The following is a 26,373-nucleotide window of genomic DNA, read 5'->3' on the forward strand; positions in this document are numbered from 1 at the left end:
AAAGCTAAGGCCAGAGGGAGATTTCAAGGCCAGGGAGGCTAAGTGACTTGCTTAGAAGTTATACACCAGTGCTCGCTTCGGAAGCACATATACAAAAATTTGAATGATACAGAGAAGATTAGCATGGCCCATGTGTAAGGATGACATGCAAATTTGTGAAGTGTTCCATATTAAAAAACAAAACCAAGCCGGATGGTGGTGGTGCATGCCTGTAATCCCAGCACTCGGGAGGAAGAGGCAGGCAGATCTTTGTGAGTTCGAGGCCAGCCTGGTCTACAGAGCGAGATCCAGGAAAGGTGCAAAGCTACACAGAGAAACCCTGTCTTGAAAAAACAAAACAAAACAAACAAACAAAAAACCCCCCACAAAACCAAGACCAAAACCTCACACACCAGAGCTCAGATATGAATGTAGGTAGTCTGAAGCAGCCCACTTGCTTCCTGCCCTCCCAGATTGTGCTTCTGTGCAGTCTCATTGGCTGCTTCTAGGCGATTACTTTTCTATACTTCCTCACCAACTCTTGTACAATTCCTTCTCAAGACATTACCGAGTTATGAATTATCTCTCTCTCTCTCTCTCTTTTTTTGGAGCTGAGGATCGAACCCAGGGCCTTGAGCTTGCTAGGCAAGCGCTCTACCACTGAGCTAAATCCCCAACCCTGGATTATCTCTTCTTATACAGAGTAGGAAGTGGTTATTATGAGTAGATGCTCAGTAGATGTTGAATGAATGAATGAAGAGTTACATTAAGGGTTGGGGATTTAGCTCAGTAGTAGCCCTGGGTTCGGTCCTCACCTCTGGAAAAAAAAAAAAAGTCACAGTAAGATTCAAGAAGTGGGGGCTGCAGAGATGACCCAGTGGTTAAGAGCACTGTCTGCTCTTCCAGAGGTCCTGAGTTCAATTGCCAGCAACTACATGGTGGCTCACAACCATCTACAATGAGATCTGGTGCCCTCTTCTGGAGTGCATGCATGCATGCATGCAGAACACTATACATAGAAAATAAATAAGTCTTAAAAAAAATAAAAAAGATTCTGAGGCCAGCTTGATCTACAGAGCAAGTTCCAGCCAGGGCTACACAGAGAGACCCTGTCTTGAAAAACAAAGAATGAGCAAACAAACAAAAAGAAGTGGGGTTGGGTGGCTGGAGAGATGGCTCAGTGGTTAAGAGCTATTGCTCTGCTCTCCTAGAGGATCTGGGTTCAGTTCCCAAAATACACATGGCATCTCACAACCATCTGCAGCTCCAGGTCAGGAGGTCTGATGCCCTCTTCTGGCTTCTAAGGGCAGGACCAGGTATGAACTCAGTGCACACATATTCAGGCAAGCAGAACACTCATACATATAAAGTAAAAGAAATAAACCTTAAAAAAGAAAAAGAATAAAAGAAGTGGAGCTTGGAGGCAGAGGCAGGAGGATATCCATGAGGTTAAGGCCAATCTGGTCTACGTAGTGAGTTCAATCCCCAGGACCCACACAGGAGAAGGAGAGAACTGACTCCCAAAAGTTGTTTTCTGACCTTCCAGGTATATCATAGCTCCTGTGGGTAAGTGTACACACACACACACACACACACACACACACACACACACACACACTGTATTTTGTTTTTGTTTTTGTTTTTTTCCAGAGCTGAGGACCGAACCCAGGGCCTTGCGCTTGCTAGGCAAGCGCTCTACCACTGAACTAAATCCCCAACCCCTCACATAATGTATTTTTAAGAAAAAGATTCAGGGGCTGGCGATGGCTTAGTGGTTAAGAACATTTACTGCTCTTTCAAAGGACCAGAGTTCAGTTCTCATCACCCACCCTGGGTGGCTCACAACTTCCTGTAATCCAGCTCCATAACCCAGCTTCAGGGAATCTGATTCCCATTTTGGCCTCTGCAGACACCCACACACGTTCAGCATTCATACAGAAACACACACACACATACACATATAAACATATATGTATACATATACATACACACATTCATATATATACACATATATGTATACACATACATACATTTATATCTATATAAAATCAAATAAAAAAAATCAAGAAACAATTCTGGAACCAGAGAGGATTTTGTTTGGAGAAGCCAGACATGGATCATTTCTCAGTAACAACCGTATTTCCTATTTTGGACACCAGGGAGCGCCACTATTAAAGCATTCCAGACAAAGATTGCTACACCTTTCTAAGCAGATGGGGAGAGAGAGAGAGAGAGAGAGAGAGAGAGAGAGAGAGAGAGAGAGAGAGAGAGAGGGAGAGAGAGAGAGGGTGCTGTGAGTGGAACCCCAAATTGTTGGGAACTTATGCCAGGCAAGTGCTCTACCACTGAACTATATCTATCCAGACCTCTTCGATCTTTGTATTGAGACAGTATCTCATACAGCCCATGCTGGCCTTCTAACTGGCTCTGTAGCTAAGGATGGCTTTGAACTCCTGATCCTCCTTTGTTCACATCTCTTGAGTGCTCATATTACAGCTGAATGTCACCACCTGACTGAGGTCATAACAATTTTTGAACATATATACAATGGGATTATATTCACTGTAAAGAAGAAATTATGACATTTGTAGGATAATAGATAGAATAAGATCATCATATCAAGCAAAGCAAACCAGACCCAGAAAGACAATTATTGTATATTTGCTTTCATATGCAATCTAGATTCAGATATATATATAGTATATATGTATACATATACATATATATATATATATATATATAACAAAGTGGTCAGAGAGGTGGTGGAGGTAGGAACTGGGAGGGCAGGAGAGAAGAATTGAATATATATCGCATGAAAGCAGAAGGCATATCATTTGGGGAAGGAAGAGACCAGCAAGAAGGAAAGAGGCTAGAGAAGGACAGGAGGGGGCTAATAAGAACAACATATGATATTCCTATAGGAAAATGATAAATAAAATACACTACTTTGTATGCTATCTAAAAAACTTACCAAAAACCAAAAAAAGTGTAAGAGAAAAGTTTAAATCCAGGTTCTCTAGCCTACACCAAAGTCTGTTTTTGTAGGACAGCCGCTGGGTAAACACTGCAATCTGGAAACCTCAAAGCATTTCAGGGTAACCTAAATTCATGATGAAAAAAATTATAGTAATTTAAAAAATGACACCATACTGGGTGTGGTGGCCCATGTCTTTAATCCCATTATTTGGGAGGCAGAGGCAGGTGGATCTCTGAGTTCCAGGCCAGCTTCGTTTACAAGAGTGAGTTCCAGGACAGTCAGGGCTACATAGAGAAATCCTGTCTCAAAACAAAACAAAACAACACAATTTTTTTTCTCTTTTCTTTCCCGTTTTAAAATTGTTTTGTTTTGAGACAGGGTTTTTCTGTGTAGTCCTGGGTATCTTAGAACTCACTCTGTAGACCAGGCTAGTTTTGAACTCACAGAGATCTGCCTGCCTCTGCCCCCCAAGTGCTGGGATTAAAGGCATGAGCCATCACTGCCCAGCTAAAATCTGTCTGTCTGTCTGTCGGTCTGTCTGTCTATCTGTCTGTCGGTCTGTCTGTCTATCTGTCTGTCTGTCTATCTATCTATCTATCTAATTTTTGTTTTACATGCATTGGTGACTTTGCTTTCATGTATGCCTGTATGTATGTATGTATGTATGTATGTATGTATGTATGTATGTATGTTTGTATGTATCCCTTGGAACTGTACAGTTTTGAGGTGCCACGTGGGTACTGGGAATCAAACCTTGGTCCTCTGGAAGAACAGTCAGTGCTCCTAACCACTAAGCTATCTCTTCAGCCCCCTGGCTAAAATCTTAATATTTAATATTATTTTGAGATGGGGGCCTCATTAAGCTTCCCAGGCTGGTCTCAAAATCCTGGTCTTCCTGCCTTGGCTTGCTCTGAAGCCTTGACCGTGGGTCCATACCGTAGCACGTAGCTTCGTGGTGCTGGGAGCTGTGCATGCTAGGCAAGTGCTCCACCGTTGACCTCCATCTTCAACCCTTCAAACCTTCTTAAGTGTACAGGCCAGCCCTGTTAAGTATTGCACGTTCACACAGTGGCAAGTGGCACAACTAATTGCCACAGCTCTTCCTCTTGCAAAACTGAAACGTGCCGCTAGACAGCTCTCAGCCCTCCTTCCGCTCGCTTTGGCAGCTCCTGTTCTCTGTTCTATCTCTGCACTTGACTCCTTTAGGAAATATATAGATAGAATCATGGTGTTTTTTTCTTTCATTGATTTTACTAACATATTGTTCCAAAGATGATCTATCTATATAGTATCATGTGCTACAATTTCGTGTGTGTGGGGGGGGGTGGGGGGGTGGGAGTGGGGGGGTGGGGGGGGGGGGTGGGAGAGACTGTTTACTACATGTATGCAGGTATCTGAAGAAGCCAGAAGAGGGCTTTGGATCCCTGTAGCTAGAGTTTTTCTCTAGGGATCCAGCCAAGCCCCAGCAGTCCCGTAGCCCACTTATAAAATAAACATACAGACGCTTATATTATTTAAACTGCTTGACCATTAGCTCAGGCCTACCATTGTGTGGCTCTTGCTCTTTTTTTTTTTTTCCCCAAGACAGGGTTTCTCTCTGTAGCTTTGCGCCTTTCCTGGACTAGCTCTGTAGACCAGGCTGGCCTCGAACTCACAGAGATCCTCCTGCCTATACCCGCCCCCCCCAGAGTGCTGGGATTACAGCGTGCGCCACCACCGCCCGGTGCTCTTACTCTTATACTGAGCCCCTTTCTGTTAATCTATATGTCGCCATGTGTTCTGTGGCTTTACCTGTTGCCTTTACATGCTGCAACCTGGACAGCAGGCTAGCGTCTCCTCCTCTCTGCTAGTCCTGCCTATGCTTCCTGCCTGGCTACTGGCCAATCAGTGTTTTATTTATCAATTAACCATGCACAGCAGATCCCCTGGAGGTGGAGTTATAGGTGGTTGTGAGCTGCCTGACATGGGTGCTGAAATAAACTCCAGTCTTCTGCAAGTGGCAAGCACCTCCATACATCTCTTCAGCTCTTTACTTTTTATTTTGAGACATAGGCTAAGTTGTCAAGGCTGGCTTTGAACTCTTTTTGTAGTCAGGACAGGTCAACTGATCCTACTTCTTGAGCCTCCTGAATAGCTGGGATTACAGGCTTGTTCCACCAGGCCTGGTGACACCCAAGCTTTCTCTGTCAAGCTGGTAATGCACTATGCTCCCACAGAAATCATGGGGTGGTGAAGAGAAATGATCTAGTTACTTTTGAAAGGAACTTTGTCAAACATGCATTACTTTGCTGTTTCATGCTTGTCTTCTTGACCAAACAGGCGGATCTTATCAACAAGGCTGGGGTGGTTAATATAGGCTATAGATGTATCCTATGCAGCCTATGTAAGTTTATGATTTTTGTGATGCTGAGGATCAAATTCAAGTCTTCACACAAGCAAAACATTTGCTGTACCATTCAATTACATTTTTTTTTTCCCCGTTTTTCGAGACAGGGTTTCTCTGTAGCTTTGCACCTTTCCTGGAACTTACTCTGTAGCCCAGGCTAGCCTCAGACTCACAGAGATCTGCCTGCCTCTGCCTTATTTTTTTCTTCTCTCTCTCTCTCTCTCTCTCTCTCTCTCTCTCTCTCTCTCTCTCTCTGTGTGTGTGTGTGTGTGTGTGTGTGTGTGTGTGTGTGTGTAGACCAGAAATCAGTCTTGGGTGTCATTCTTTAGGAGTTTGTTTGTTTGTTTGTTTTAGTTTTTCGAGTCAGGGTCCCTCTGTGTAGCTTTGGTTGTTCTGGAACTTGCTTTGTAGACCAGGCTGGCCTCGAACTCACAGAGATTACTTGCCTCTGCCTCCTGAGTGCTGGGATTAAATGAGTGCTCCACCACTACCCCCACTGCCTGGCTGTTTGTTTATTTTGAGACATGGTCTCTCATTGGCCAGGAGCTTGCCAAGTATGCTGGTTTGGATGGCTAATCAGCCCCAGGAATCTACTTGCTTGTACCTCCCCAGCATGGGGTGGGGAGTGGGGGTGGGGATGGGGGTGCTTATCTGCACATTACCATACCAGATCCTTGAGTTTACACAACAAGCATCTTACCTAGTAAGCCATCTCCATAGCTTGTTTTTTTTTTTTTTTTTTTAATTTTTTTTTTTTTTGTCTTTAAAGTTAGTTGCATGTAAAGGAACAGAACAAGAAGAAGAAGAGCAACAAGTTATTTGCACAATATTTAAAAGGAGATATTTGAGCTGGAGAGATGGCTCAGTGGTCAAGAACCATACCACCTCCTTTTTGGGTAAGAGGATCTGAATTTGGTTCTCAGCACCCACATCAGGTGGCTCAAAACCTCCTATAACTCTAGCTAGCTCCAGGGGATATGATGCACTTCTGGTCTCTGTGAACACCTGCATACATCTGGGCATGCACACACAGAGATACACACATGTACACAGAAATAAATATAAAATAATAATAATAATAATAATAATAATAATAATAATAATACTTACCTGGCAGGGGAGGCTTACCATTGTACTACAGATGTGTTGACCCCTATGATTTCAGCAGATATAAAACATTCAATTTTTGGGAGCAGTGGACTGCATTCAAGATTTCCCCTTAAAGAGTTTTTGTGTGTTTGTATGTGATTTTCTTTTTTAAAGGAACATGCTCTGTGAAAGTGAAATAAAGTCTCCTCCTTGTTCTTTTTCTTTTTCTTTCTTTCTTTCCTTTTTTTTTTTTTTTTTTTGAGATTTAGTTTCATATAGTCCAGGCTAGCCTCAAATTCACTGTTGTCCTAGTTAGGGTTTCAGTTGCTGTGAAAAGACACCATGACCACAGCAACCTTATAAAGGAAAACATTTAATTGGGTGGCTTACAGTTTCAGAGGTTTAGTCCATTATCATCATAGTGGGAAACATGGTGGCATGCAGGCAGACATGGTACTGGAGAAGGAGCTGATAGTTCTACATCTTGACCCAAAGGCAACAGGAAGTGAACTGTGACATTGAGTGTAGCTTGAGCATAGGAGACCTCAAAGCCCGCCCCCATAGTGACACACAACCTCCAACAAGGCTACACCTCCTAATAGCACCATTCCCTTTGGGGGCCATTTTCTTTCAAACCACCACAACGATGTTACTGAGGCTGGCCTTGAACTCCTCATCCTCTACTTCTACCTCTCAAGTGATGAGATTATGTGTGACTGTTAGTGGCCTCTTTTTCTTTTTGAGACAGGTTTCCACTATATGGCCCAGGCTGACCTGAAACTCATGGTCTTCCTGCTTCAGACTCCAAAGTGCTAGGATTATATTCATGCACACATTAATTTGATACACGGTCATATTCTGTACCAGATGGTCCAGAACTCACTGAGTAGCTAGGCTGGTCTTGAACTTGGGGTAATCCTTCTGGTTTAGATGCTACTTCTGCCTCTTCCTCTTCCTCTTCTTCTTCTTCTTCTTCTTCTTCTTCTTCTTCTTCTTCTTCTTCTTCCTTTTATTTTTTGAAACAGGTTTTCTCTTTATAGCTTTGGAGCCTGTCCTGGAACTCACTTTGTAGATCAGCTGGCCTTGAACTCACAGAGATTCATCTGTCTCTGCCTACTGAGTGCTGGGATTAAAGGTGTGCACCACCAAAGCCCATCTGGCTTAGCTTCTTAAATGTTGGGGTTACAGGTGTGACCCACAATGCCTGACAAACTCTTACTTTGTGTGTGTGTGTGTGTGTGTGTGTGTGTGTGTGTGTGTGTGTGTATGTGTTGCTAGGGATCAAACCCAGAGCCTTGTGCATTTGTGCATGCTAGGCAAACACCCATAAGCTTGTTTGTTTTTCAATGTGCTGAGAATTGAACCCAGGGCCTTGATGTGGGAGGCAAATGCTGTGCTTCTAAGCTGTATGTAGCTCCAGCCCTCATGTCTCTGAGTTTTATTTTATTTTTAGGTGTGTGTGCGTGCGTGTGTGTGTGTGTGTGTGTAGGGTAGAAGAGTGTGTCGGATCCCCATGAGCTGGAGATTCAGGTGGTTATGGTGGACCTGATAGGGTCCCTCTGAAAGAGTACGTGCACGCTTAACTGCTGAGCCATTTCTCCATCTCCTCTGTCGTCCTGCGGCGACAATCTGTTGACACTGAGGCCACCTTCCTGCTTTCTACTCTGCAGTCCCCACCACCACTCACTGACTCCTCCCCAATCACGCAGGCGTAGTAGCTACTGGTTCATTTTGCCGCTTGAGTTTGAGACCTGGCTCGGAACGCAGGTCTGGTAGAATCGAGGTCAAGGGATTGCCTTTTGTTTTTGGCCCATTTTCCAGCATGTAGCTGTTACTCAATAAATACTTGAGTGATCAAATGAACTAACTTTTACTAAGTTTTATTATGTGCAGGGTGTACATCTCAGAGATGAATGACCTCTGAAACTCACAGTCACAACTCTAGTGGAGGGGCAGGCCTATTTATGGTCTAACTCTCGCTGCAGGATGATTTTGAAGGGGGATTCAGGTAGCAGTTTCTTTCTTCTCCCCCGCCCCCCACTTTGGGTTTGAGACAGGGTTTCTCTGTAGCCCTGGTTGTCCTGGAACTGGGTCTTTTTAATTTTTGGTTTTTCGAGACTGAGTTTCTCTGTGTAGTTCTGGCAGTTCTAGAACTCACTTTGTAGACCAGGCTGGCCAGGAACTCACAGAGATCCACTTGCCTCTACCTTCCCGAGTGCTGGGATTAAAGGTGTGAGCCGCCATGGCCCGGCTCGGTAGCAGTTTCTTTTAAAAGTATTTTTTACATTTATTTGTGGCACATTTTCTCCTAGCATATGGGTTGTGGGACTAGAACTCAGGTTGCCTTGGTGGGCTCTTTTACCCACTGAGCTGTCTTGTCAGCCTTAGATTGGCTTTTTTTTTTTTTTTTTTTTTTTTTTTTAAATTCCTTCCAAGACAGAGTCCTGGAACTCACTTTACAGACCAGGCTGGCCTTGAACTCACAGAGATCCCCTTGCTTCTGCTTCCCAAGTCCTGGCATTAAGGGCGTGAGCCACCATCTCCCGGCTAGGTTGGCCTTTCTAAGGAGCTTATTCTAGATTAAGAAGAGGTTAGCTTTATTGGTGGCGTGGGTGTGGGGGAAGTAAGGTGAGGAGGGTTTTGTGTAGAAGCAACAACAGACACAGAGGCCCTGAAGCCTGTTTGATGTGTTTGGAGACTTCCTGAAGGCCCACGGATTGTTTAGGGTGTCTGAGGGTCTGGGTTTGATCCACTACATTGCAGAAGTGTACACACACACACACACACACACACACACACACACACACACGAAAAAAAAGAAAAAGACCAGTGTGATGGGAGCTTAAAAAAGTGGGGAGAGTGGTAGTTGATGACGTCCGATATGTATTTTTATATCAACAGCCTAACCCTTAAGCCAGGCAGCTGTTGGGCAAAGCCGTGTTCTGGTCTTCAAAGGGCTTGCTCAGAACAAGAGCCGGTTTATCACTGTCAGGAGAGGGACTGGGCCTAATCCAGTCTCCTGCCTCTGGTGCCAAGGACACCGGCAGGGCACAGAGGTTTCAGTAAAGATCTGCTGACGGTGTGCTTGAGAGGAGAACAGGAAGTATGGACTTTGTTGAAGGAAGCCAGGGCGGGGTTCTCTGTTTTGGGGGCACTCATTCTCAAGTCCCTGCTATCTCCTCTAACTGAATCAGAGATGGGAGAGCGAGGGGGGAACCGGCCACAGGCTTTATTCCATAAACCTCAAGAAAGTGGGGGCCTGAAGGGCGGGTAGGAAAAAGGAAAAGAGCCATACAAGGCATCTGACATAGATCAGAGTGTTAGGCTACCATTGTAGGCTACGTACAGGTGAAATATCACCTACAGTGGGAAGGACATTTCATTTTGCTTTTCGGAACAATTTCTTCTGTTAAACTCTTGTAGCTCCGACTTCAGTGACCCTCTGAGAAAGGGTCAGGGCCACCTCGGAACTAGTCCTGCTTGCAGTACTTAGATGTGGCCACCAGGGACCGCTGCGCACGGGAGACAGGGCGCGCGGGTTCCTGAGCCGCAGAAAGGCGGAAACCGATTGGTTGCGAGGCGCGTCGAAAGGGCGGAGCCCGGGAGTCGGGAGTTGGGGGCTGGGAGCGCGCCCCTGGACCTAACCCAGCGGGACTGGAGTCACCTGAGGCGGCTCCCGGTCGGTTATCGTAGCTCCGGGGTTTCTGTTCAACCTGGCTTTACGGTGGAGCCGGGGGAGCTCGCGCTGCGGCCCAGAGATCCGGGCAGGGCAGTCGCTGTCACCTCCGTCGCAGGCCTGAGTTACCTGAGCAACTGCGTGTCAGGGGCTCGCCGGCGGGCGGGCGTTAGAGCGGGAGGCTGGGGTGCGCACGGCAGGGGCCGAGGTCCCATCCTTGGCGCGGGGCCGCCGTCCTGACGACCACCAGCGCAGGCCGGGTGCCCACGAGACCCCGCCGATTGCAGGGGGCTCCGGCCTGCCGTCTCCAACAGGTTATTCCGGGATAAGCCGGCTCTGGGGCGGGCCCGGGCTTCGCTGGGGGCCGGGCGGCGTGGGGCGGGCCGGCGGTAGAGCACGCCTCCGCCCACCTCGGGCCCGCCCCGCGCCGCCCTCCCGCCCTCCTGGGAGCCGCTGTCCCGGGCCTGGCCCGTGCGCGTCCGCCTGCTGCACCGGGGCACCAGGAGCCGCAGAGAGGTACGGGACCGGGCGGGGGTGCTGACCTCGGCCTAGGAGTCTTAGGATCCCGGCGACATCCGTGTCCGCTGGGGCCTGCAGGTCGCACGCTGAAAGCCCTAGCTGCTGCCGCTCACCGCTCACCGCCGGTCCGCGGGGCGAGGTCAGGTGCCCCCCTTCTCTCCTCCCTTCTCTCCCTCCCCCACCTCGGTGCGGGCGGGAGATCCTGCCCGCCTCCTCCCGCAGGGGTGCAGTAGGCTGCGGAGCTGACAGCGGCCCCACCGCCACCCTGCCCAAACTCTCCGGAAGCGGTTAGAGCTCAGGCCGCCGAAGCCCCGACGGACCCACCGTTGGACCGGAGGCTCCGGTCCTCCTGCGCCCAAACTTGGAGCACTTGACCTTCGGTTGTCGGAGGGGGCCAGCCCGCAGGTGGCTGGACAACCGCCGTGCCGGGAGGGCATCTTGCCTGGGAATCGTCGACTGCATTCCCCGACTCTGGGATTTGCTTCTGGGATCCAAAGGTGTCTACATCAAGGCGCATGTTGACTGAGAACTACAGCCATGGATGTGTGCGCCCGTCTTGCCCTGTGGCTTTTTTGGGGGCTCCTCCTGCATCAGGGCCAGAGCCTCAGCCATAGTCACAGCGAGAAGAATACAGGAGCCGGCTCCGGGACGACTTCAGAGGAGTCCACGGAAGCAGGTAAGGCCTTGCTTGCGGGCTGGACTGGGCTGGAGGCTCAACTGACTCAAAACTGAGTGGCCTGAAGTGGGCACATGGGAATCTCCACACATGTGAGGTTGGTGGAGGATGCACACATAGCACTATGTACTCTTAGTAGTCCAAGAAGTTCTTTCTATTTAGCAGCCATGCCTAATGGTACTATTTCCCCTGGACAACTTTCCTTATCCCTCCTTGGGATGTTTTGGTGGTAGTGAGAAGCCTTTGGGGCACCTTGACTTTTCAGATCAGCAAGGCTAAGGCCCCATTCAGGACTTCTAGTCTGGAAGAGTGGCCTTCCCAGGTGTTAAACTTGCTTTTAGCCGGTTTCATCACTTGAGGGGATGGGCGGTGGTGGTGGGTTGGCCACTTGGGATGGGCCGGGAAGATCAGGGCTGGGCTGGCTCTGTTTTTCTACAGCCAGGTGTTGCGATGTGCCCCACGTTCTGTTCTAGCTACGGTGAGAATCCTAGTCCTCTTCCGGTAGGTAAACTTCTGTCATTTGGAATATCAAAGCAAGCCCTTAGGTGGAATCCTGTTTACCACTAGGGAGTTAAATGACCCTTTCTTGACGTCTCCATAGTAAAAAAAAAACCTGAGACCACTTGTTGACTTAATCTGTTTCTTCTGAATGATAAGAGTAAGGATTCCATGTTATTATTTTTAATCTGTCCCTGTTTTTTCTGTATACTTGTGGAGCCTTGTTCGGCAGCAGTAACTGTGGTATATATATACCTTTGCAGTAGAAAGGGACTTTTAAAAAATACTTTTTTTTTACACGTAGCTTAGAAGTCAGTCCATCAGTTCTCTTCTTCTATTTCTCACCCCCTGTCACTGTGATCTGCCCTTAACTGGCCTGAAGGTTTAGGGGTAGAGGAATAGCTGGGGTGTTTGAAGATAGGAAAGCTCAGGTGAGGAAATGTCTCAGTGGGTATTGCTGATACAGGTAGGAAAAATATAAATCATGATGGGTGAAGAGTTTTGTGGATTGCATTTAGTGATAGATTTTTTCCTTGGGCTGCCCTCTTTCAGCTTTCTTGACTGGGTTGGGTATAATTTTAGGTGCTCCAAGGGCTGGTTTTCAGATGAGGCCCCGGCTGACCCATGTATAAGCACAGACGTTAGGCTGTTGCCTTTAGGTTAGGTCATTCCTGCAAACAAGTCCTTCATCTCCACAGGAAGTTTCCCAGGCTTCTGAAATGTAGCTTCAATATTGTTTCTCACTGAGCTATGAAGGGAAAGATTGTTGAACTGTGAAGTAACTGAGTAGCATTTCTGCTCTTCCAGCGACAGTCATCCTTGTGTCTAATAGTTTGTCCTTTTGTTTTCGCTTCAGAATATGTATGTTTGGCATAAAATGAATCCTTTTGAGGGGTGTTCTGTATTTTATATCTACACTACAAGGATGCAGCTCTAAGTTTCAGGCGTTAGCTAGCCTTTAGGAAGTTGACTTTTGATTGTGTGTGTGTTGCCTAAGGTAGGGAAGCATTCCTCAGGAGTACCTCATGACTTGAGTTTGTGGAGACATTCCTCATACATCATATTTTAGAGGACTGGCTGGCTATTCAGATTATGCCATAAAGGCCTCTCTTTTCATCTTTATTTCCTCTTAGTTCAGAACTTGGCTTCTGTTGTTGTAGTAATGATGTTCCAGTAAGGAAAATCTCAAGAGACTCTGGGTGTAGGGGATGCCTAAAGTTTTTGTGGGGATGTGAGTGTCCTACCAGTATTGTTTTGTTACTTGTCTCCTTGGGTCACGTGGAAGTTTGGCTCAGGCAGGGACTGAAGTGGCTCATAGCCTGGGCTCTGCAAAAGGGTTTGGAGAGAAACTGTCTATGTATCAGGGACTCTTGCAGCCTTTCCAACCCCTCTGTGTCCATGGGACACAGGAATTTTACAGTCAAAGCTGTCATCCCACCTCTCTCCCTCCCCCTCTTCTCCTTCTTTTGAGATAGGGTCTTCAGTAGCCTAGGTTGGCTTCAACTTAAAATGTAGCTAAAGCTGGTCTTGAACTCTTGCTGTTTCTGCCTCCACAACTTAAGTACTGGACTGTAGGACACAAGACACCATACCTGGCTAGCTACCACTTTTCTCAGCCAGATTCAACTTGTATTGTAAATTTGTGTGCTCTATAAAGCTTGTATTTTACAGTTACGTGACTTACTCTGCAAAACCTCACAAAAGCCCTGGAGCCCAGGTAAAGGTGCAAAGAAAGAACTGACTCCACAAAGTTGCCCTCTGATTTCCATATGTGCAGGCACGTGTGTCCACAAATGTGCGCGCGTGTGCGCGCGCGCGCGCACACACACACACATACACACACACACACACACACACACACACACCCCACTAAAGAATTAAGGGAGAGAGCAGCTGGGTTCTTTGCTTGGTGTTTGAAGCAGCGCTCTGATGCTTAAGCCCTGGACTACTTCCATCTTCTCAGGTCCTGTTAAGGGAGTGCTAGTGGGGCCTAGAGAATGCTGCTCTTCTCCTGGCAATTAGGCAGGTCCTGTGACTGTATTTGAGGTCTAAGAAAAGGGGTGCTTTTTCTTTTTCTCCTGGGGAGTGTGTTGATGAAAGAATTCCACTCTACCCCCATTTTGGATGTATATGCAACTCATTTCCTTTGAGTCAGTCATAAAATTTGATTCTAAGGATTTTATTAAAATCTTTATGGTGCCAGGTATGGTAGCACATACCTTTAGTTCTAGCACTCAGGAGGCAGATGTAGAGGCAGCTGATTTCTGTGAGTTCTAGGCTAGCCTGCTCTACACAGTGAGTTCCGGGCTGATAGGAATGCATTCAGAAGACTGACTTAAAAAAAAGTTTATTGTGCACTAGGGGTATAGTGGTAGAGTGCTTGGTTAGTGTATGAAAGGTCCTGGGTTCCATGTCTGGCACCACTTTAAAAAGAAAGAAAGAAAGAAAGAAAGAAAGAAAGAAAGAAAGAAAGAAAGAAATACTTACTGAATTCCTGGTCTACACCAAACACTATTAAAACCCAGCTGGGCAGTGGTGGTGTACCTTTAATCCCAGCAGTCAGGAGGCAGAGGCAGATGTATCTCTGTGAGTTCGAGGCCAGCCTGGTTTACAAAGTGAGTTTCAGGATAGCAAGAGCTGTTACACAGAGAAACCCTGTCTTGAAAAACCAAACCAAAACATAAAAAAAAAATCCTGACCAGGGGCTGGAGAGATGACCCAGATGTTAAGAATACTTGGTGCTCCTGCAGAGAATCCGGGTTCCATTTTCAGCTCTCACATGATCGCTCACAACCATTCTTAACTCCTGTTCCAGGGGCTCTGCTAACCTCTTATAACCTTTGAGGACACCCAGCATGCAGTTGGTGCACATAAATATATGCAGGCCAAACACTTATACATATAAAATAGAAATAAACAAATCTAAAACAAAACTCTGACCATAGGGGCTGAGGTTATTGGTAGCTTAGTTGATAGAGTGCTTGTCTTGAATGTATGATATCCTGGGTTTGATCTTCATTCAATACCAAACTCAAACCAACCCACCCATCCACCAGACCAACAAAAATCTCAGAATGCTGGGCTTGCTGTGCTCTCCTTGGGCAATGGAGAGAACATTCCTGTCACTTTTTGCTTTTTTAAAATACCTGAACACCTGGCTGTATTAAGTCATTTTTTAAGGCAAGATCTGTCTATTGCTGTGCTAGTCTAAGGCCTACATTTTTGAAGCTGACTCAAAATGAATACCAGGAACCTCTAGACTCTAGGGTCATTGCTTTCAGAAACTCAAATGTTCTGTAGAATGGGTATTGTGTGAGAGACCTCAGGTGAGTCTGGAGTTGTGGCTCCCATGAGAGGTGGTTTTGAGGGCCTCTAACTGGGTAGCTGGAATAAGGTCCTGGAGGATAGGCATCTGTGCAGAGTGCGGGCTGTCTTCTCAATCAGCCTCTTTGGAGTGGCAGGTCAGAGCCTAGCCAGCCCACCCAATTAGTTGCTGCTGCCTCCAAGGCTATAAATGGCCTGGCCATCTTGGTAGCTATGCTAATTTTAGCTGAGGGTGGCTCCTGGAACTGGGCTGGAGCCAAGAGCAGGTGGGTGGGGCTTGGTTGAAGCTAATACCCTGGGCTGGCAAGAGGGACTTGCTATCCTGGGGCAGCAGGGGTGTATTTGCTTCCAGGCCTCAGCTCTGACAATCACCTTTAGCTAGGTTAATTGATTCAGCAAACACTGAACAGTGCCAGCTCATGTGGTATTTATTCAACAAGTGTTTGAGTGACTGCTTTGGGTCAGTTACTGTGTATACTTTCTGTGGGGATTTAAGGGTGAATGAAAGAGTTGTCTTCTTTCTTCCTGGAAGTTATACTCTTGTTGGGGAGACAGTTAAGCACACAGATAAATACTGTCTTGTGAGAAGCGGAATGGAGGAAAATGCAAATAGGGTGCTCAGGGGAATGAGAAGGAACTAGAGATATATTTAAAGCTGGAGCCTAGTGTCTAGCTGGACAGAGTGACACAATAATATGAGCAATAATGATAGCAATCACCATGCAGCTCTGTCTGGCCTAGAACTTGCCATGTAGGTCTGGCTGGCCTTGAATTTTAAAAGATCCACCTGCCTCAACCTTCCAAATGTTAGGATTTAATGTATTTGCCACGACTCCCAGCTCATTATAAACTTTTATTTCATTTAATTATTGCAGCCAGCTTCTGTGATAGATGTTATCCTTCCTTGTTTTATAGGGCAGGAAATTAAATGAGAGAGGTTATATAGCTTTCCCAGTGTTACAGACAGTAAAGAGAACCAGAGTTTGAATTCAGGATTCTGACTCTTTTCCTTAGTGCTACCTTAGCTAGTAAGTTATCTTGCAAAAGTCACAGTAGAAGTTTGTGTGTGTGTGTGTGTGTGTGTGTGTGTGTGTGTGTATGTAATACATACATATATATTCATACAGAAAGCTGTGGGACGTCCAGGGGACTAAGTGATTAACCTTGCCTGAGATAACTGGGGGAGGCTTTACAGTTTCCCACATAGTTTTTCTCAGATCTTGGGGAGATAAAAAGTGGTTACTTAATTTAAAAGTTAAGAGATGGAACAAGTTCAACCTACCTGTTTTTATATGTGAGGAAACTGATATCCAGAGAGGCATTAACTATAAGTTTCATAGGAGGTTATTGATTGAGAAACTAGACCAGGACATTTGAGCCAAAGATCCAGAGTTCATTATTCAGTGTGTAAGTCATAATAATGACTGTTTACTGGTTGTTTGTACTGTAGAAGGAACTACTCGATAAGCCTGTGCCTTAATTTTTATTTTATTTTTTTTTGAGGCAGAGTCTCATGTAGCCCAGGCTGGCCTTGAGCTTACTGTGTAACTGAGGATAACTTTGAGCTGATTTTTCACCCTCTATCTCCCAAGTGTTTGGGTTGCAGCTATGTTTGTGCCACCATGCCTGAATTTAATATTAGGTAACATTAAGTACAACATAATGTATAGCCTTAATCAAATTCTAACAGTGTAGACTGTGTAGGCAAAGGGAGAAAGATCTGTATAGGCTATACTAGGCTAAGATGAGTGGAGAGGGCTGAAGGAAGAGGGTCTTGTGGATATCTGGGTGACCAGTGTGAACATGGAATCTCACTGTCGGGTGTTTGCGTAACTAGACAGGTGCTTCATTGCTGGCTGGCTGCTTCATGTGAGCACTGTAGATAGGAAGAATGTAGTCATGTATGACCTATTGCTGGTTCTCATAATTACCGTAATTTTAAAGTAATGATGGATGTAAATACTGTTTTTTTTGTTTTGTTTTGTTTGTTTTTGAGACAGGGTTTCTCTGTGTAGCTTTGTGCCTTTCCTGGAACTCACTCTGTAGCCCAGGCTGGCCTTGAACTCACAGAGGTCCACCTGGCTCTGCCTCCCGAGTGCTGGGACAAAAGGTGTGCGCCACCACTGCCCGTCTGTAAATATTGTTTTAAGATATCTATAATATGGTAATGTGATGTGAGATTATCTATGATTTTGGTTGGTGACAAAACCATAATATTGTGGTTGATTGCATATATTTTGCATATACAGATATATTTGAAGGAAATACTAACTTGTAGTAAGAGAGTATTGAAAATGATGATGTAGGCTGGGTATGATGATGCATGCCTATAATCCCTGGCATTTAGGAGACAGAGGCCAAGGGCTTGAGAGATGGTTCAGCAGTTAAGAGTATGTGCTGTTTTATTAGAGGACCAGAGTTCACTTTCCAGCACCCATATGGACCTATAATTCCAGGTGGAGGGGATCCAGTGCTTCTGGCTAACTCATGTTCATGTCGCATATTCATCTCTATACACACATGCACACACACACACAGACCCATACACAATTACAGATACATCTGTTTGTTTGTTTGTTTGTTTGTTTAGTTATTTATTTGGTTTTTCCAGACAGGGTTCTCTGTGTAACAGCCCTGGCTGTCCTGGAACTCACTTTGAGACTAGGCTGGCCTCAACTCGCAGAGATCCATCTGCCTCTGCCTCCCCAGTGCTGGGATAAAAGGCATATGCCACCATGTCCGGCAAAAAGAAATCTTAACAAACATTTGGGTCTAGCCTTGTTTTCAAAATGAGTTCTCTGCCAGCCATGACTATGTAATAAGACCCTATGTCAAAAACAAAACAAAGTAAAACAGGGCTGGAGAGGTGGCTTAGTAGTTAAGAATGCTTGCTTCAAAATCATGAGGTCTGGAGTTCAGATCCCAGCATCCAGGTAATAAGCTGAGTGTCCTAAGCATACCTATAACACCAGCTTCAAGGAATGTGGAGACAGGAGAGTTGTTGGGGCTTTCTGACTGTTAGCCTAGCTAAGAACATTCATGTCCTAGGTTCAGAGAGATCTTGCCTCAAATTAATAGGCAGAGAGCGATAAAAGAGGGCACATGATGCCCCCCCCCCACACGCTCAGATGTACATACATGTATACACAAGCAAAACTTTGTAGACACACATACATACAAATAAAATAAATAAGCCTTTAAAAAAGAAAACAAACTGGGCATAGTGGTGTTCACATTTAATCCCAGCATTTGGGAGGCAGAGGCAGGTGGATCTCTGAGTTTGAGGTCATCCTGGTACACAGAGCAAGTTCTATCACAGCCAGGACTACACAGAGAAACCCTGTCTGGAAAAACCAAATAAATAAATCAGTAAATAAGAAAGAAACAAAAAGAAAACAAACAAGAAATGAAGATGTAATTTCTTTTCCATCCAAAAATAAAGGCTCCTGAATTCTACTTTTGTGCTGTTGAGACGTGTGGGGCCATCATACAAAGAATTTCTGCTCTTAGCTGAGCATAATGCTAGCCACCTCTGTTTTCAGTGCTTGGAAGACAGAATGGTAGGATCAGAAGTTCAATGACCATCCTAAGCTACATGGAGAATTGAGGATCAGCCTCGGGCTGCATGAGACTTTCTCCAAACCCAAATCAAACCCAAATAAAACAAAGTAAAACAGAAATTTTGTTCCTTGCCAGACATGGTGGATCATGTCTCTAATCCCAGAACTTTGGAGGCTGAAGTAAGAAGATTACTATGAGTTCAAGGCCAGCCTAGGCTACAGACTGTTACCCCATCTCCAGAACCCCAAAACAAAGAACAAAACTCCCTGACAAATTTCTGCTGTTTGTCTAGAAGGAATGGAGCCTCATTGAAGGGAGTAGTTTTCTAGGTCTTTACAGAACTTGGGCTCTGAGTCCTCTCTGGGGCCTTTGGTTTCCTGATGGGGGGCCTTTGAGCCACACTGCAGAGTGAATTCATGAGCACGTTGTGGTACATTGCTATCTGTGGGAAATGATTCTCAGAAACCCAGTAGTTCTGCCTGTCAGGCTCTTGGCGAGGAAAAAGATATCAGACTTAGCTTACTGTGGGTTTGGGTTTTTGTTACTGTTTGTAAAAAATGGTGAAATACTAAGATAACAAAATATAAAATGTCCATATGCACATAAGAAATAAACTAGTAACAATACAGAGTTTTCTTTATTAAGTCAAGGACACTTTCTATGACTTTCTGATATAAATGTAGTACTTTGTACACATATTTTCTTCCCTGGGATCTTTGTGGAGGAAGATAGGAGTGGCTGTACTTGGTTTTTATTGTGTTGAGCCTACCCATTGTTGAAGTTTGTTGGAGAAACTGGTAATCAGGGACTGTTTGAATGAGATCTTACTATTTTTCCTCCTTCAAATGTCTCATGTTTTGGGCCTTTCCTCAACCTTTGGAGGTAGTACTAAGGGTACTTAGTATTAAATTTTATCTCACCCCAGATCCCTCTTTAATCTTTTTGTTTTGTTTTGTTTTTCTAGACTGGGTTTCTCTGTGTAACAGTCCTGGCCATCCTGGAACTAGCTCTGTAGATCAGGCTGGCCTTGAACTCTCAGAGATCTGCCTGCCTCTGCCTCCCGAGTACTGGGATTAAAGATGTAGACCATTGCTGCCCGGCTCTCTTTAATGTTTTATTTATCCTCATTTTTGCCATTTTCAAGAAGAATTTGTAGCTGACAATTTGTCTTCTAGATCATATAGCTAAAAAGGACAGTCTCAGAACAACAACTGGGAATCTGGACCCATGGTGTTTTTAACCAAAACCATTACTCATTGGTGTGCTCCAAAGGGAGCAAATACTTGCTGATCTGGTCCTCAGAACCTCTCAGTCTGCCATAGCCTTGCTATAGTTATATTGACTAAGGTATTTGAATAGTACATACAGCCACTCATTACAAAGCTGTGTTGGGGATTGGCTCAGTTGTTAGAATGCTTGCTTAGCCTGCATGAGGCCCTGGGTTTCAGTTTCCAGCACTGGAGAAACTGGGCATGATGGCTCATATCTTTAATCCTGGATCTCAGGAAGTAGAGACAGGAGGATCAGAAATTCAGGGTCACCTTTGGCTATATAAGGCGTTTGAAGCTAGCTTGGGATAAATGAGACAATTACAGTTCTTAGTACAATGCCAGTATATGGCATACCATCCATATTATAAAGTTTGTAGATTTGGATTAGATTTTGTTATGTGGTTTGGATTCTACTGTAGTTTACTAAGTACTTGAAAAATATTTTCCTTTGGGTGGGTTGCTTAAAGAAATAAGCTTCAAGCCGGGCGGTGGTGGCGCACGCCTGTAATCCCAGCACTCGGGAGGCAGAGCCAGGCGGATCTCTGTGAGTTCGAGGTCAGCCTGGTCTACAGAGTGAGTTCCAGGAAAAGGCGCAAAGCGACATAGGGAAACTCTGTCTCGAAAAACAAAAAAACAAAAACAAACAAACAAAAAAGAAATAAGCTTCAACAGAACCCTATGAAAGACACAGGGATCACCCAATGACAGAGAAATGGATGTGATCTACATGAACAACCCAGATGACAGTGGGAGCAATGAAGGGCAAGATTTGAGAGAAAGAAAGCTTAGGGGAGCAGGAGATCCCAGCTGGATCAAGAACAGAAAGGGAGAACAAGGAATAACAGACCAATGATAAATGAAGACCACATAAGAACAGGAATAGGCAGAGTGCTGGAGAGGTCCCCAGAAATCCACAATGATACATCCTTTGTAGACTACTGGCAATGGTCGAGAGAAAGCCTGATCTGACCTAGTCTGGTGATCAGATGGCCAAACACCCTAACTGTCGTGCTGGAATTCTCATCCAATAACTGATGGAAGTGGATGCAGAGATCCTCAGCCAGGCCCCAGGTGGAGCTCCGGGAGTCCAATTGTCGAGAAAGAGGAGGGACTGTAAGAGTGTGAATTGTTGAGCCCAAGATCAGAAAAAGCACAGGGACAAATAGCCAAATGAATGGAAGCACATAAAATATGAACCAAAGGCTGTGGAGCCCCCAGCTGGATCAGGCCCTCTGGATAAGTGAGACAATTGAATAGCTTGAACTGCTTGGGAGGCACCCAGTCTGTGGGACCGGGACCTGTTCTTAGTGCATGAGCTGGCTGTTTGGAACCTTGGGCTTACACAGGGACACTTTGCTCAGCCTGGAAGGAGGGGACTGGACCTGCCTGTACTGAATCCACCAGGTTTAAATGAATCCCCAGGGGAGTCTTGGCCCTGGAGGAGATGGGAATGGAGTGGGGAGGACAGGGGAACCCATGGCTGATGTGTAAAATTAAAACACAAATATAATAATAATAAAAAAAAAAATAAGCTTCACTCTGGGCAGTGGTGGTGCAAGCCTTTAATCCCAACATTCAGAGGCAGAGACAGGTGGATCTCTGAATTTGAGACCACTTTGGTCTCCAGAGTGAGTTCCAGGACAGGCAGGGCTACACAGAGAAACCCTGTCTTGAAAAACAAACAACAACAACAAAAAGAGATAAACTTCACTTATTTGAAAGATCATTCTTTTAGATTTTCATATTCACTACAGATCCTTGATAAATAAGTCTTGTATTAGTTTGAAAAAGTAAAATAAAAGGCTGATGAGATAGTTCAGTGGGTAAAAGCTCTTGCCACACCAGCCTGATGACCTGAGTTCAGTCCCTGAAACTTACAACGGAAGCAGAGAACTGACTCCTGAAAGTCGTCTTCTGACTTATTCGCGCGCTCGCACACACGCACACACGCGCACACACACACACACACGCACGCACGCACGCACGCACGCACGCACGCACTATTAAACAAAAATTCAGCTCCAGATCAGTTTGGGACCAATAAACTCATTTTACTTGGATGAAATTTTAATTAATTTGTTGTGTGTTTGGAAGGATGGTGCATTTGTAGAGGTTAGAGGACAACTTTGGGTAATAAATTCTATCTTCTCACCTTCAAGTGGTATCCTTATTAGTTTTTTGTCAGCTTGACACAAGCTAGAATCCTCTGGGAAGGGGAACTTTAACTGAGAAAATACCGTTATCAGATTGCCTGTAGATAAATCTGTGTATTTTATTGTTGTGGGAGGGCCCAGATCACTGCAGGAGATGTTATCCCTGGGTTAGTGGTCCTGGATTATAGAAGAAAGCAGGCTGAGCAACCCATGTAGAACAAGCCAGTAAGCCTCCTTCTTCCATGGTCTCTGCTTTAGTTTCTGCCTTGGCTTTTCCATGGTGGACTCTAACCTGTAAGCCAATTAAACTCTTTCCTCTCCAAGTTGCTTTTGGTCATGGAATTTTGTCATAGAAATAGAAAGCAAACTAAGACATGTGGGTTCCAGGGGTTGAACTTAAGTTGCCAGGCATGTCTGTCTTAACACATGCTTTTCCTGGCAGAGCCATTTGGACAGTCCATGTGTGTATGATTAAAAAAAATAAATTATTATTATATTATTTTTATTATTAAGAAATTTCTTGTTCATTTTACCTGCCAACCACAGGTGCTCCTCTCCTCCCTCCTCCCATCCCCCCAGCCTTTCCCCCCCAACCCACGCCCTATTCCCACTTCCTCCAAGGGAAGGACTTCCATGGGGAGTCAGCAGAGCCTGGTACATTCATTTGAGGCAGGTCTAAGCCCTTCCCCCCCAGCCAAGACTGTAAGGTGTTGCACCATAGGCACTGGGCTCCAAAAAGCCCGCTCATGCAGCAGGGACGGATCCTGATCCCACTGCCAGATGCCTCTTAAGCAGGTCAAGCTAAATAACTGTTTCACCTATGCAGAGGGCCTAGTCCAGTCCCATGGAAGCTCCGCAGCTATTGGTCCACCATTCATGAGTTCCCACTCTTTTGGTTTGGTTGTCTCTGTACATTTCTCCATTATGATCTTCATGCCCCTTGCTCATAGAATCCCTCTTTTCTCTCTTCAACTGGACTCCTGGAGCTTGGCCTGGTGCTTGGCTGTGGATCTCTGCATCTGCATCCATCAGTTACTGGATGAAGGCTCTGTGATGACAGTTAGGGTAGTCACCAATCTGATTACTGGGTAAGCTAGTTCAGGCACCTTCTCCGTTATTGCTAGTAGTGTAAGGTGGGGTCATTCTTGTGGATTCCTGGGAACTTCCCTAGCACCCTGTTTGTCCCTGTTCCCTTGATGTCTCCCTCTGTCATGGTATCTCTTTCCTTGCTCTCCCAGTGTGTAGGATTTTAAAGAAACCAGGCTCTTATAATTACAAGAAGAAAACAGTAGAGTAGCTTGGATATCTAGACTATTCGAGACCCTGGTTTGATTCCCAGCTTTGGGAGGAGAAGAAACGAGGGAAGAGTGGTAGGGAAAGCTAGTTCCATAGAGGACTGCTGAGAGGTGGGAGAGCTGGGAAATGAGAGCAGGTTTGATCCCAGACAAAGGGGGATGATTGTCTTAAAAAATGTCAGAGTTGGCCATACCATGAAATGAGGGGTTTTAGAGTTCTAGCCCCTTTCTTTACCAGCGGTGTAGAACTAGTGAAGAGGCAGTCGTTTATTTCTCTCTGCCTTAGTTCCTTTATTTGTCCTAAAAATTGAGAATTTTGGAGCTTTATAAGTTACAACATGATATGAAGTATTTTGGGTCCTCTCTGCCTTTCGTTTCTTGTGGGCCCCAAAAACTTCATTGAGACTCCGAGGGTCTTTACCTCTAAGGTAGTTGCATCTGTTGTCTTTCTTCAGATGTTGAGTCTAGGGGCAATGAAATCAAACTTTTTTTCAGCCTTACTTTTGGCCTTGAGAAAATGGTTAAAAAATCTGGTTGCCAGTATTTGACCTTATATCTGGCTTGAGCTTTTTTTCCCTCTTTTCTGGATATAACCACTTTCTTAGGCCCACCTGCAGTCTTGAAATAGTTGAGCAGGTGGGCTTGGTTCTCAATTGTGTTGACTGTTTATTGGTGCATAGCAAATCATGACAACATTTCTAGGCTTAAAGCATTTTTATCTCTTTGTTTCTGAAGGCCAGGAATCTGGGCATAGTTTAATCTGGGTGCTTGCTCGTTGGGGTCTTTCATGAGGTTACAGTCAAGCTGTTGGTTAAGGCTAAAGGCTCAAATAGGACAAGAGTATGTGCTTTCAAACGAATTTACATTGCTGTTGTCAGGCTTGGGTCACTGTCACATGGGCTTCTCTATTGAGCAGTCTTATGACATGAGAATTGGCTTCCTTCTCCCAGAATAAGTGATGACGGGGAGAAGGATACTCTGGATAAATGGCTCAATCTTTTTGTTGTCTATCTTTGGATTTATTATGCCATCATGTCTTCCATAATTGTTAGGAGAAAGTCATTAAGCTCAGTCCATAGTCACTGATGGATCACACAGAATATGAAGACCAGAAGGGCAGGGCTCACTGGAGCCACTTTTAGGCACACCTCTGTTATCACTCAAGAGCCATGCTCTTGGGAACACTGGTTCTAGGTGCTATAGCCTTTTGGATTGTCCTTTATTTCTCTTGTTTACTTCCTAGAGTCTGTCCATCTGTTTGTCTGATTTTATTTATTTTTTTGACACAAGGTCTGGTATAGCTTAGGCTGGCTTCGAATTCCCTGTTTTCCTGATTCTACCTCCAAAATTCTGGGATTATAGACCTTTGCCACCTTGCCCTGAACTTCTTAGATTTTTTTTTAAAGGTAGGGTTTCACTATATAGCTATAGCTGGACTGGAAATAGTTCTGTAGCTCAGGCTGGTCTTGAACCCAGAGAGCTGCCTATCTATGTCTTGTGAGTGCTAGGATTAAAGGTGGGCACTACCTTTATTATTTATTAATATGATGTGTGTGCGCATATGCCACCGTGTGCTTGTGGAGGTCAGAGGACAACTTTCAGAAGCTGTTTGCACTAGGGTTTTGGAGATGAAAGTTGGGTCTTTAGGCTTACATGGCAAGTGCTTTTAATCTGCTGAGCCATCTCACTGGCCTTTCCTCCTAGGAATTTAGAATCTTTTGTGTTTCTTTTCGTATCATGCCTGTTGGTTCACACATAACTTCTTTGTTTTGGCATGTCTCTCCCTCTCCTTGCTCTCCTTAGGCTCAGTTGTAACTAGCTTTTAATCCTAGGCTCTGGTCCTGCCCCCCAACAACGTCTTGACAGCTGGCATTGGAGTCTTCACTGCTACAACTTGGTTTCTATACATAAATTGAAGTGACTTTTACACAATGACAGATGAAAAACTTACTCTGGGTTGGGTGTGGTGGCATATGCTTTTAATTTCAGCACTTGGGAGATAGAGGTAAACAGATCTCTGGAAGTTTGAGTCCTGCCTGGTCTACAAAGAGAGTTTAGGCAAACTAGGACTACATTGTGTGATTCTGTCTCAAAAAGAAAAGAAAAGAAAAGAAAAAAAGTTACTCTGTCTTTTTGGCCATTGGCATTAGGTGCTGAGATTTAACATCCTAGTATATTATAACTGGAAGGGGTTTTAAGTAGCATCTCTTAGAAATGTCTTATTTTACATAGGAGAAGAACAAATTTGCCCAATGTATTGCTAAGGCAGTGACAGTATCTAATAGTCTTTGATTCTCACTAATGTTGTTCCTTCTCTGTGGGGGAGCCTCTCTACTACATCACAGATAGTTTGCACAGTGAAGTCTCCAGGACCCAAACAGAAGAGAGGTCCAACTTCTGCTTCTTAGGCCCTATCCAACTGGAAAGCATTTATATAAGGTTCAGAAAAGTCCAGCAGTATGCATTGCATGTGGTGACTAATATCTGTGCTCTGTATTACCCTCTTGGCATTATCCTTATAGACTTACAGAATAGACTTCTGGAGGAGGTGGGCCTTATGCCACATGTTTTCCCACTGTTTAATTCAGTGGGTTGTACTTTGAAGCTTCCATAGACAGGAGTGATGTATAACATCTTAAGCCTTGTAGGGTTACTTGTAGCCACCTGAAAAGTCCCAAGGAGAAGCTTTGTAGGCACTGAGAAGCTAACAGACTCTTTCCTGTTATTACAATTTGCTAGGCAGGTGGGACATCATTAGGACAGACTATAGCTCTATCATGGTTTTCGAGTGGAAAGGGTTGTTTTGTGTGAGAGAATATGAAATGAGCCAACAACAGCATAACGTTGTTTCCTGCTGGGGAACTTAGAATAGAGAATGCGCAGGTGCTGCTGAGTCTCTGTTGCTTTCTGAACTTAGGGTTCCAGCTACAGAGCCCTTTATTCACTTTCTCTCTCTGTGCTCAACATTG

General features: G+C 45.0%; 1 protein-coding gene and 1 non-coding gene across 5 annotated transcripts in view; both read left to right on the top strand.

Moving 5' to 3' along the window:
- The first annotated feature begins 68 nt into the window (after positions 1 to 68).
- Positions 69 to 175, top strand: LOC118576811. The gene has a single exon (XR_004944021.1). It is a non-coding gene; the product is annotated as a U6 spliceosomal RNA (small nuclear RNA).
- Positions 176 to 10,001: 9,826 nt separating this feature from the next.
- Positions 10,002 to 26,373, top strand: part of Stim1 (stromal interaction molecule 1) — a 177,306-nt gene continuing 160,934 nt past the window's right edge. For 2 of the 4 annotated variants that reach the window (XM_036187694.1, XM_036187723.1), the window contains exon 1: positions 10,003 to 11,302. In XM_036187694.1, the coding sequence (XP_036043587.1) occupies positions 11,164 to 11,302 (139 nt within the window). In that variant the 5' untranslated portion in view covers positions 10,003 to 11,163. Of the gene's footprint in view, positions 11,303 to 26,373 lie in introns of all 4 variants that reach the window. The other 2 variants (XM_036187712.1, XM_036187703.1) reach the window with 2 other exon arrangements.

Source organism: Onychomys torridus, chromosome 1 (genome assembly GCF_903995425.1).
Source record: "Onychomys torridus chromosome 1, mOncTor1.1, whole genome shotgun sequence".
NCBI classification, from domain to species: Eukaryota; Metazoa; Chordata; class Mammalia; order Rodentia; family Cricetidae; genus Onychomys; species Onychomys torridus.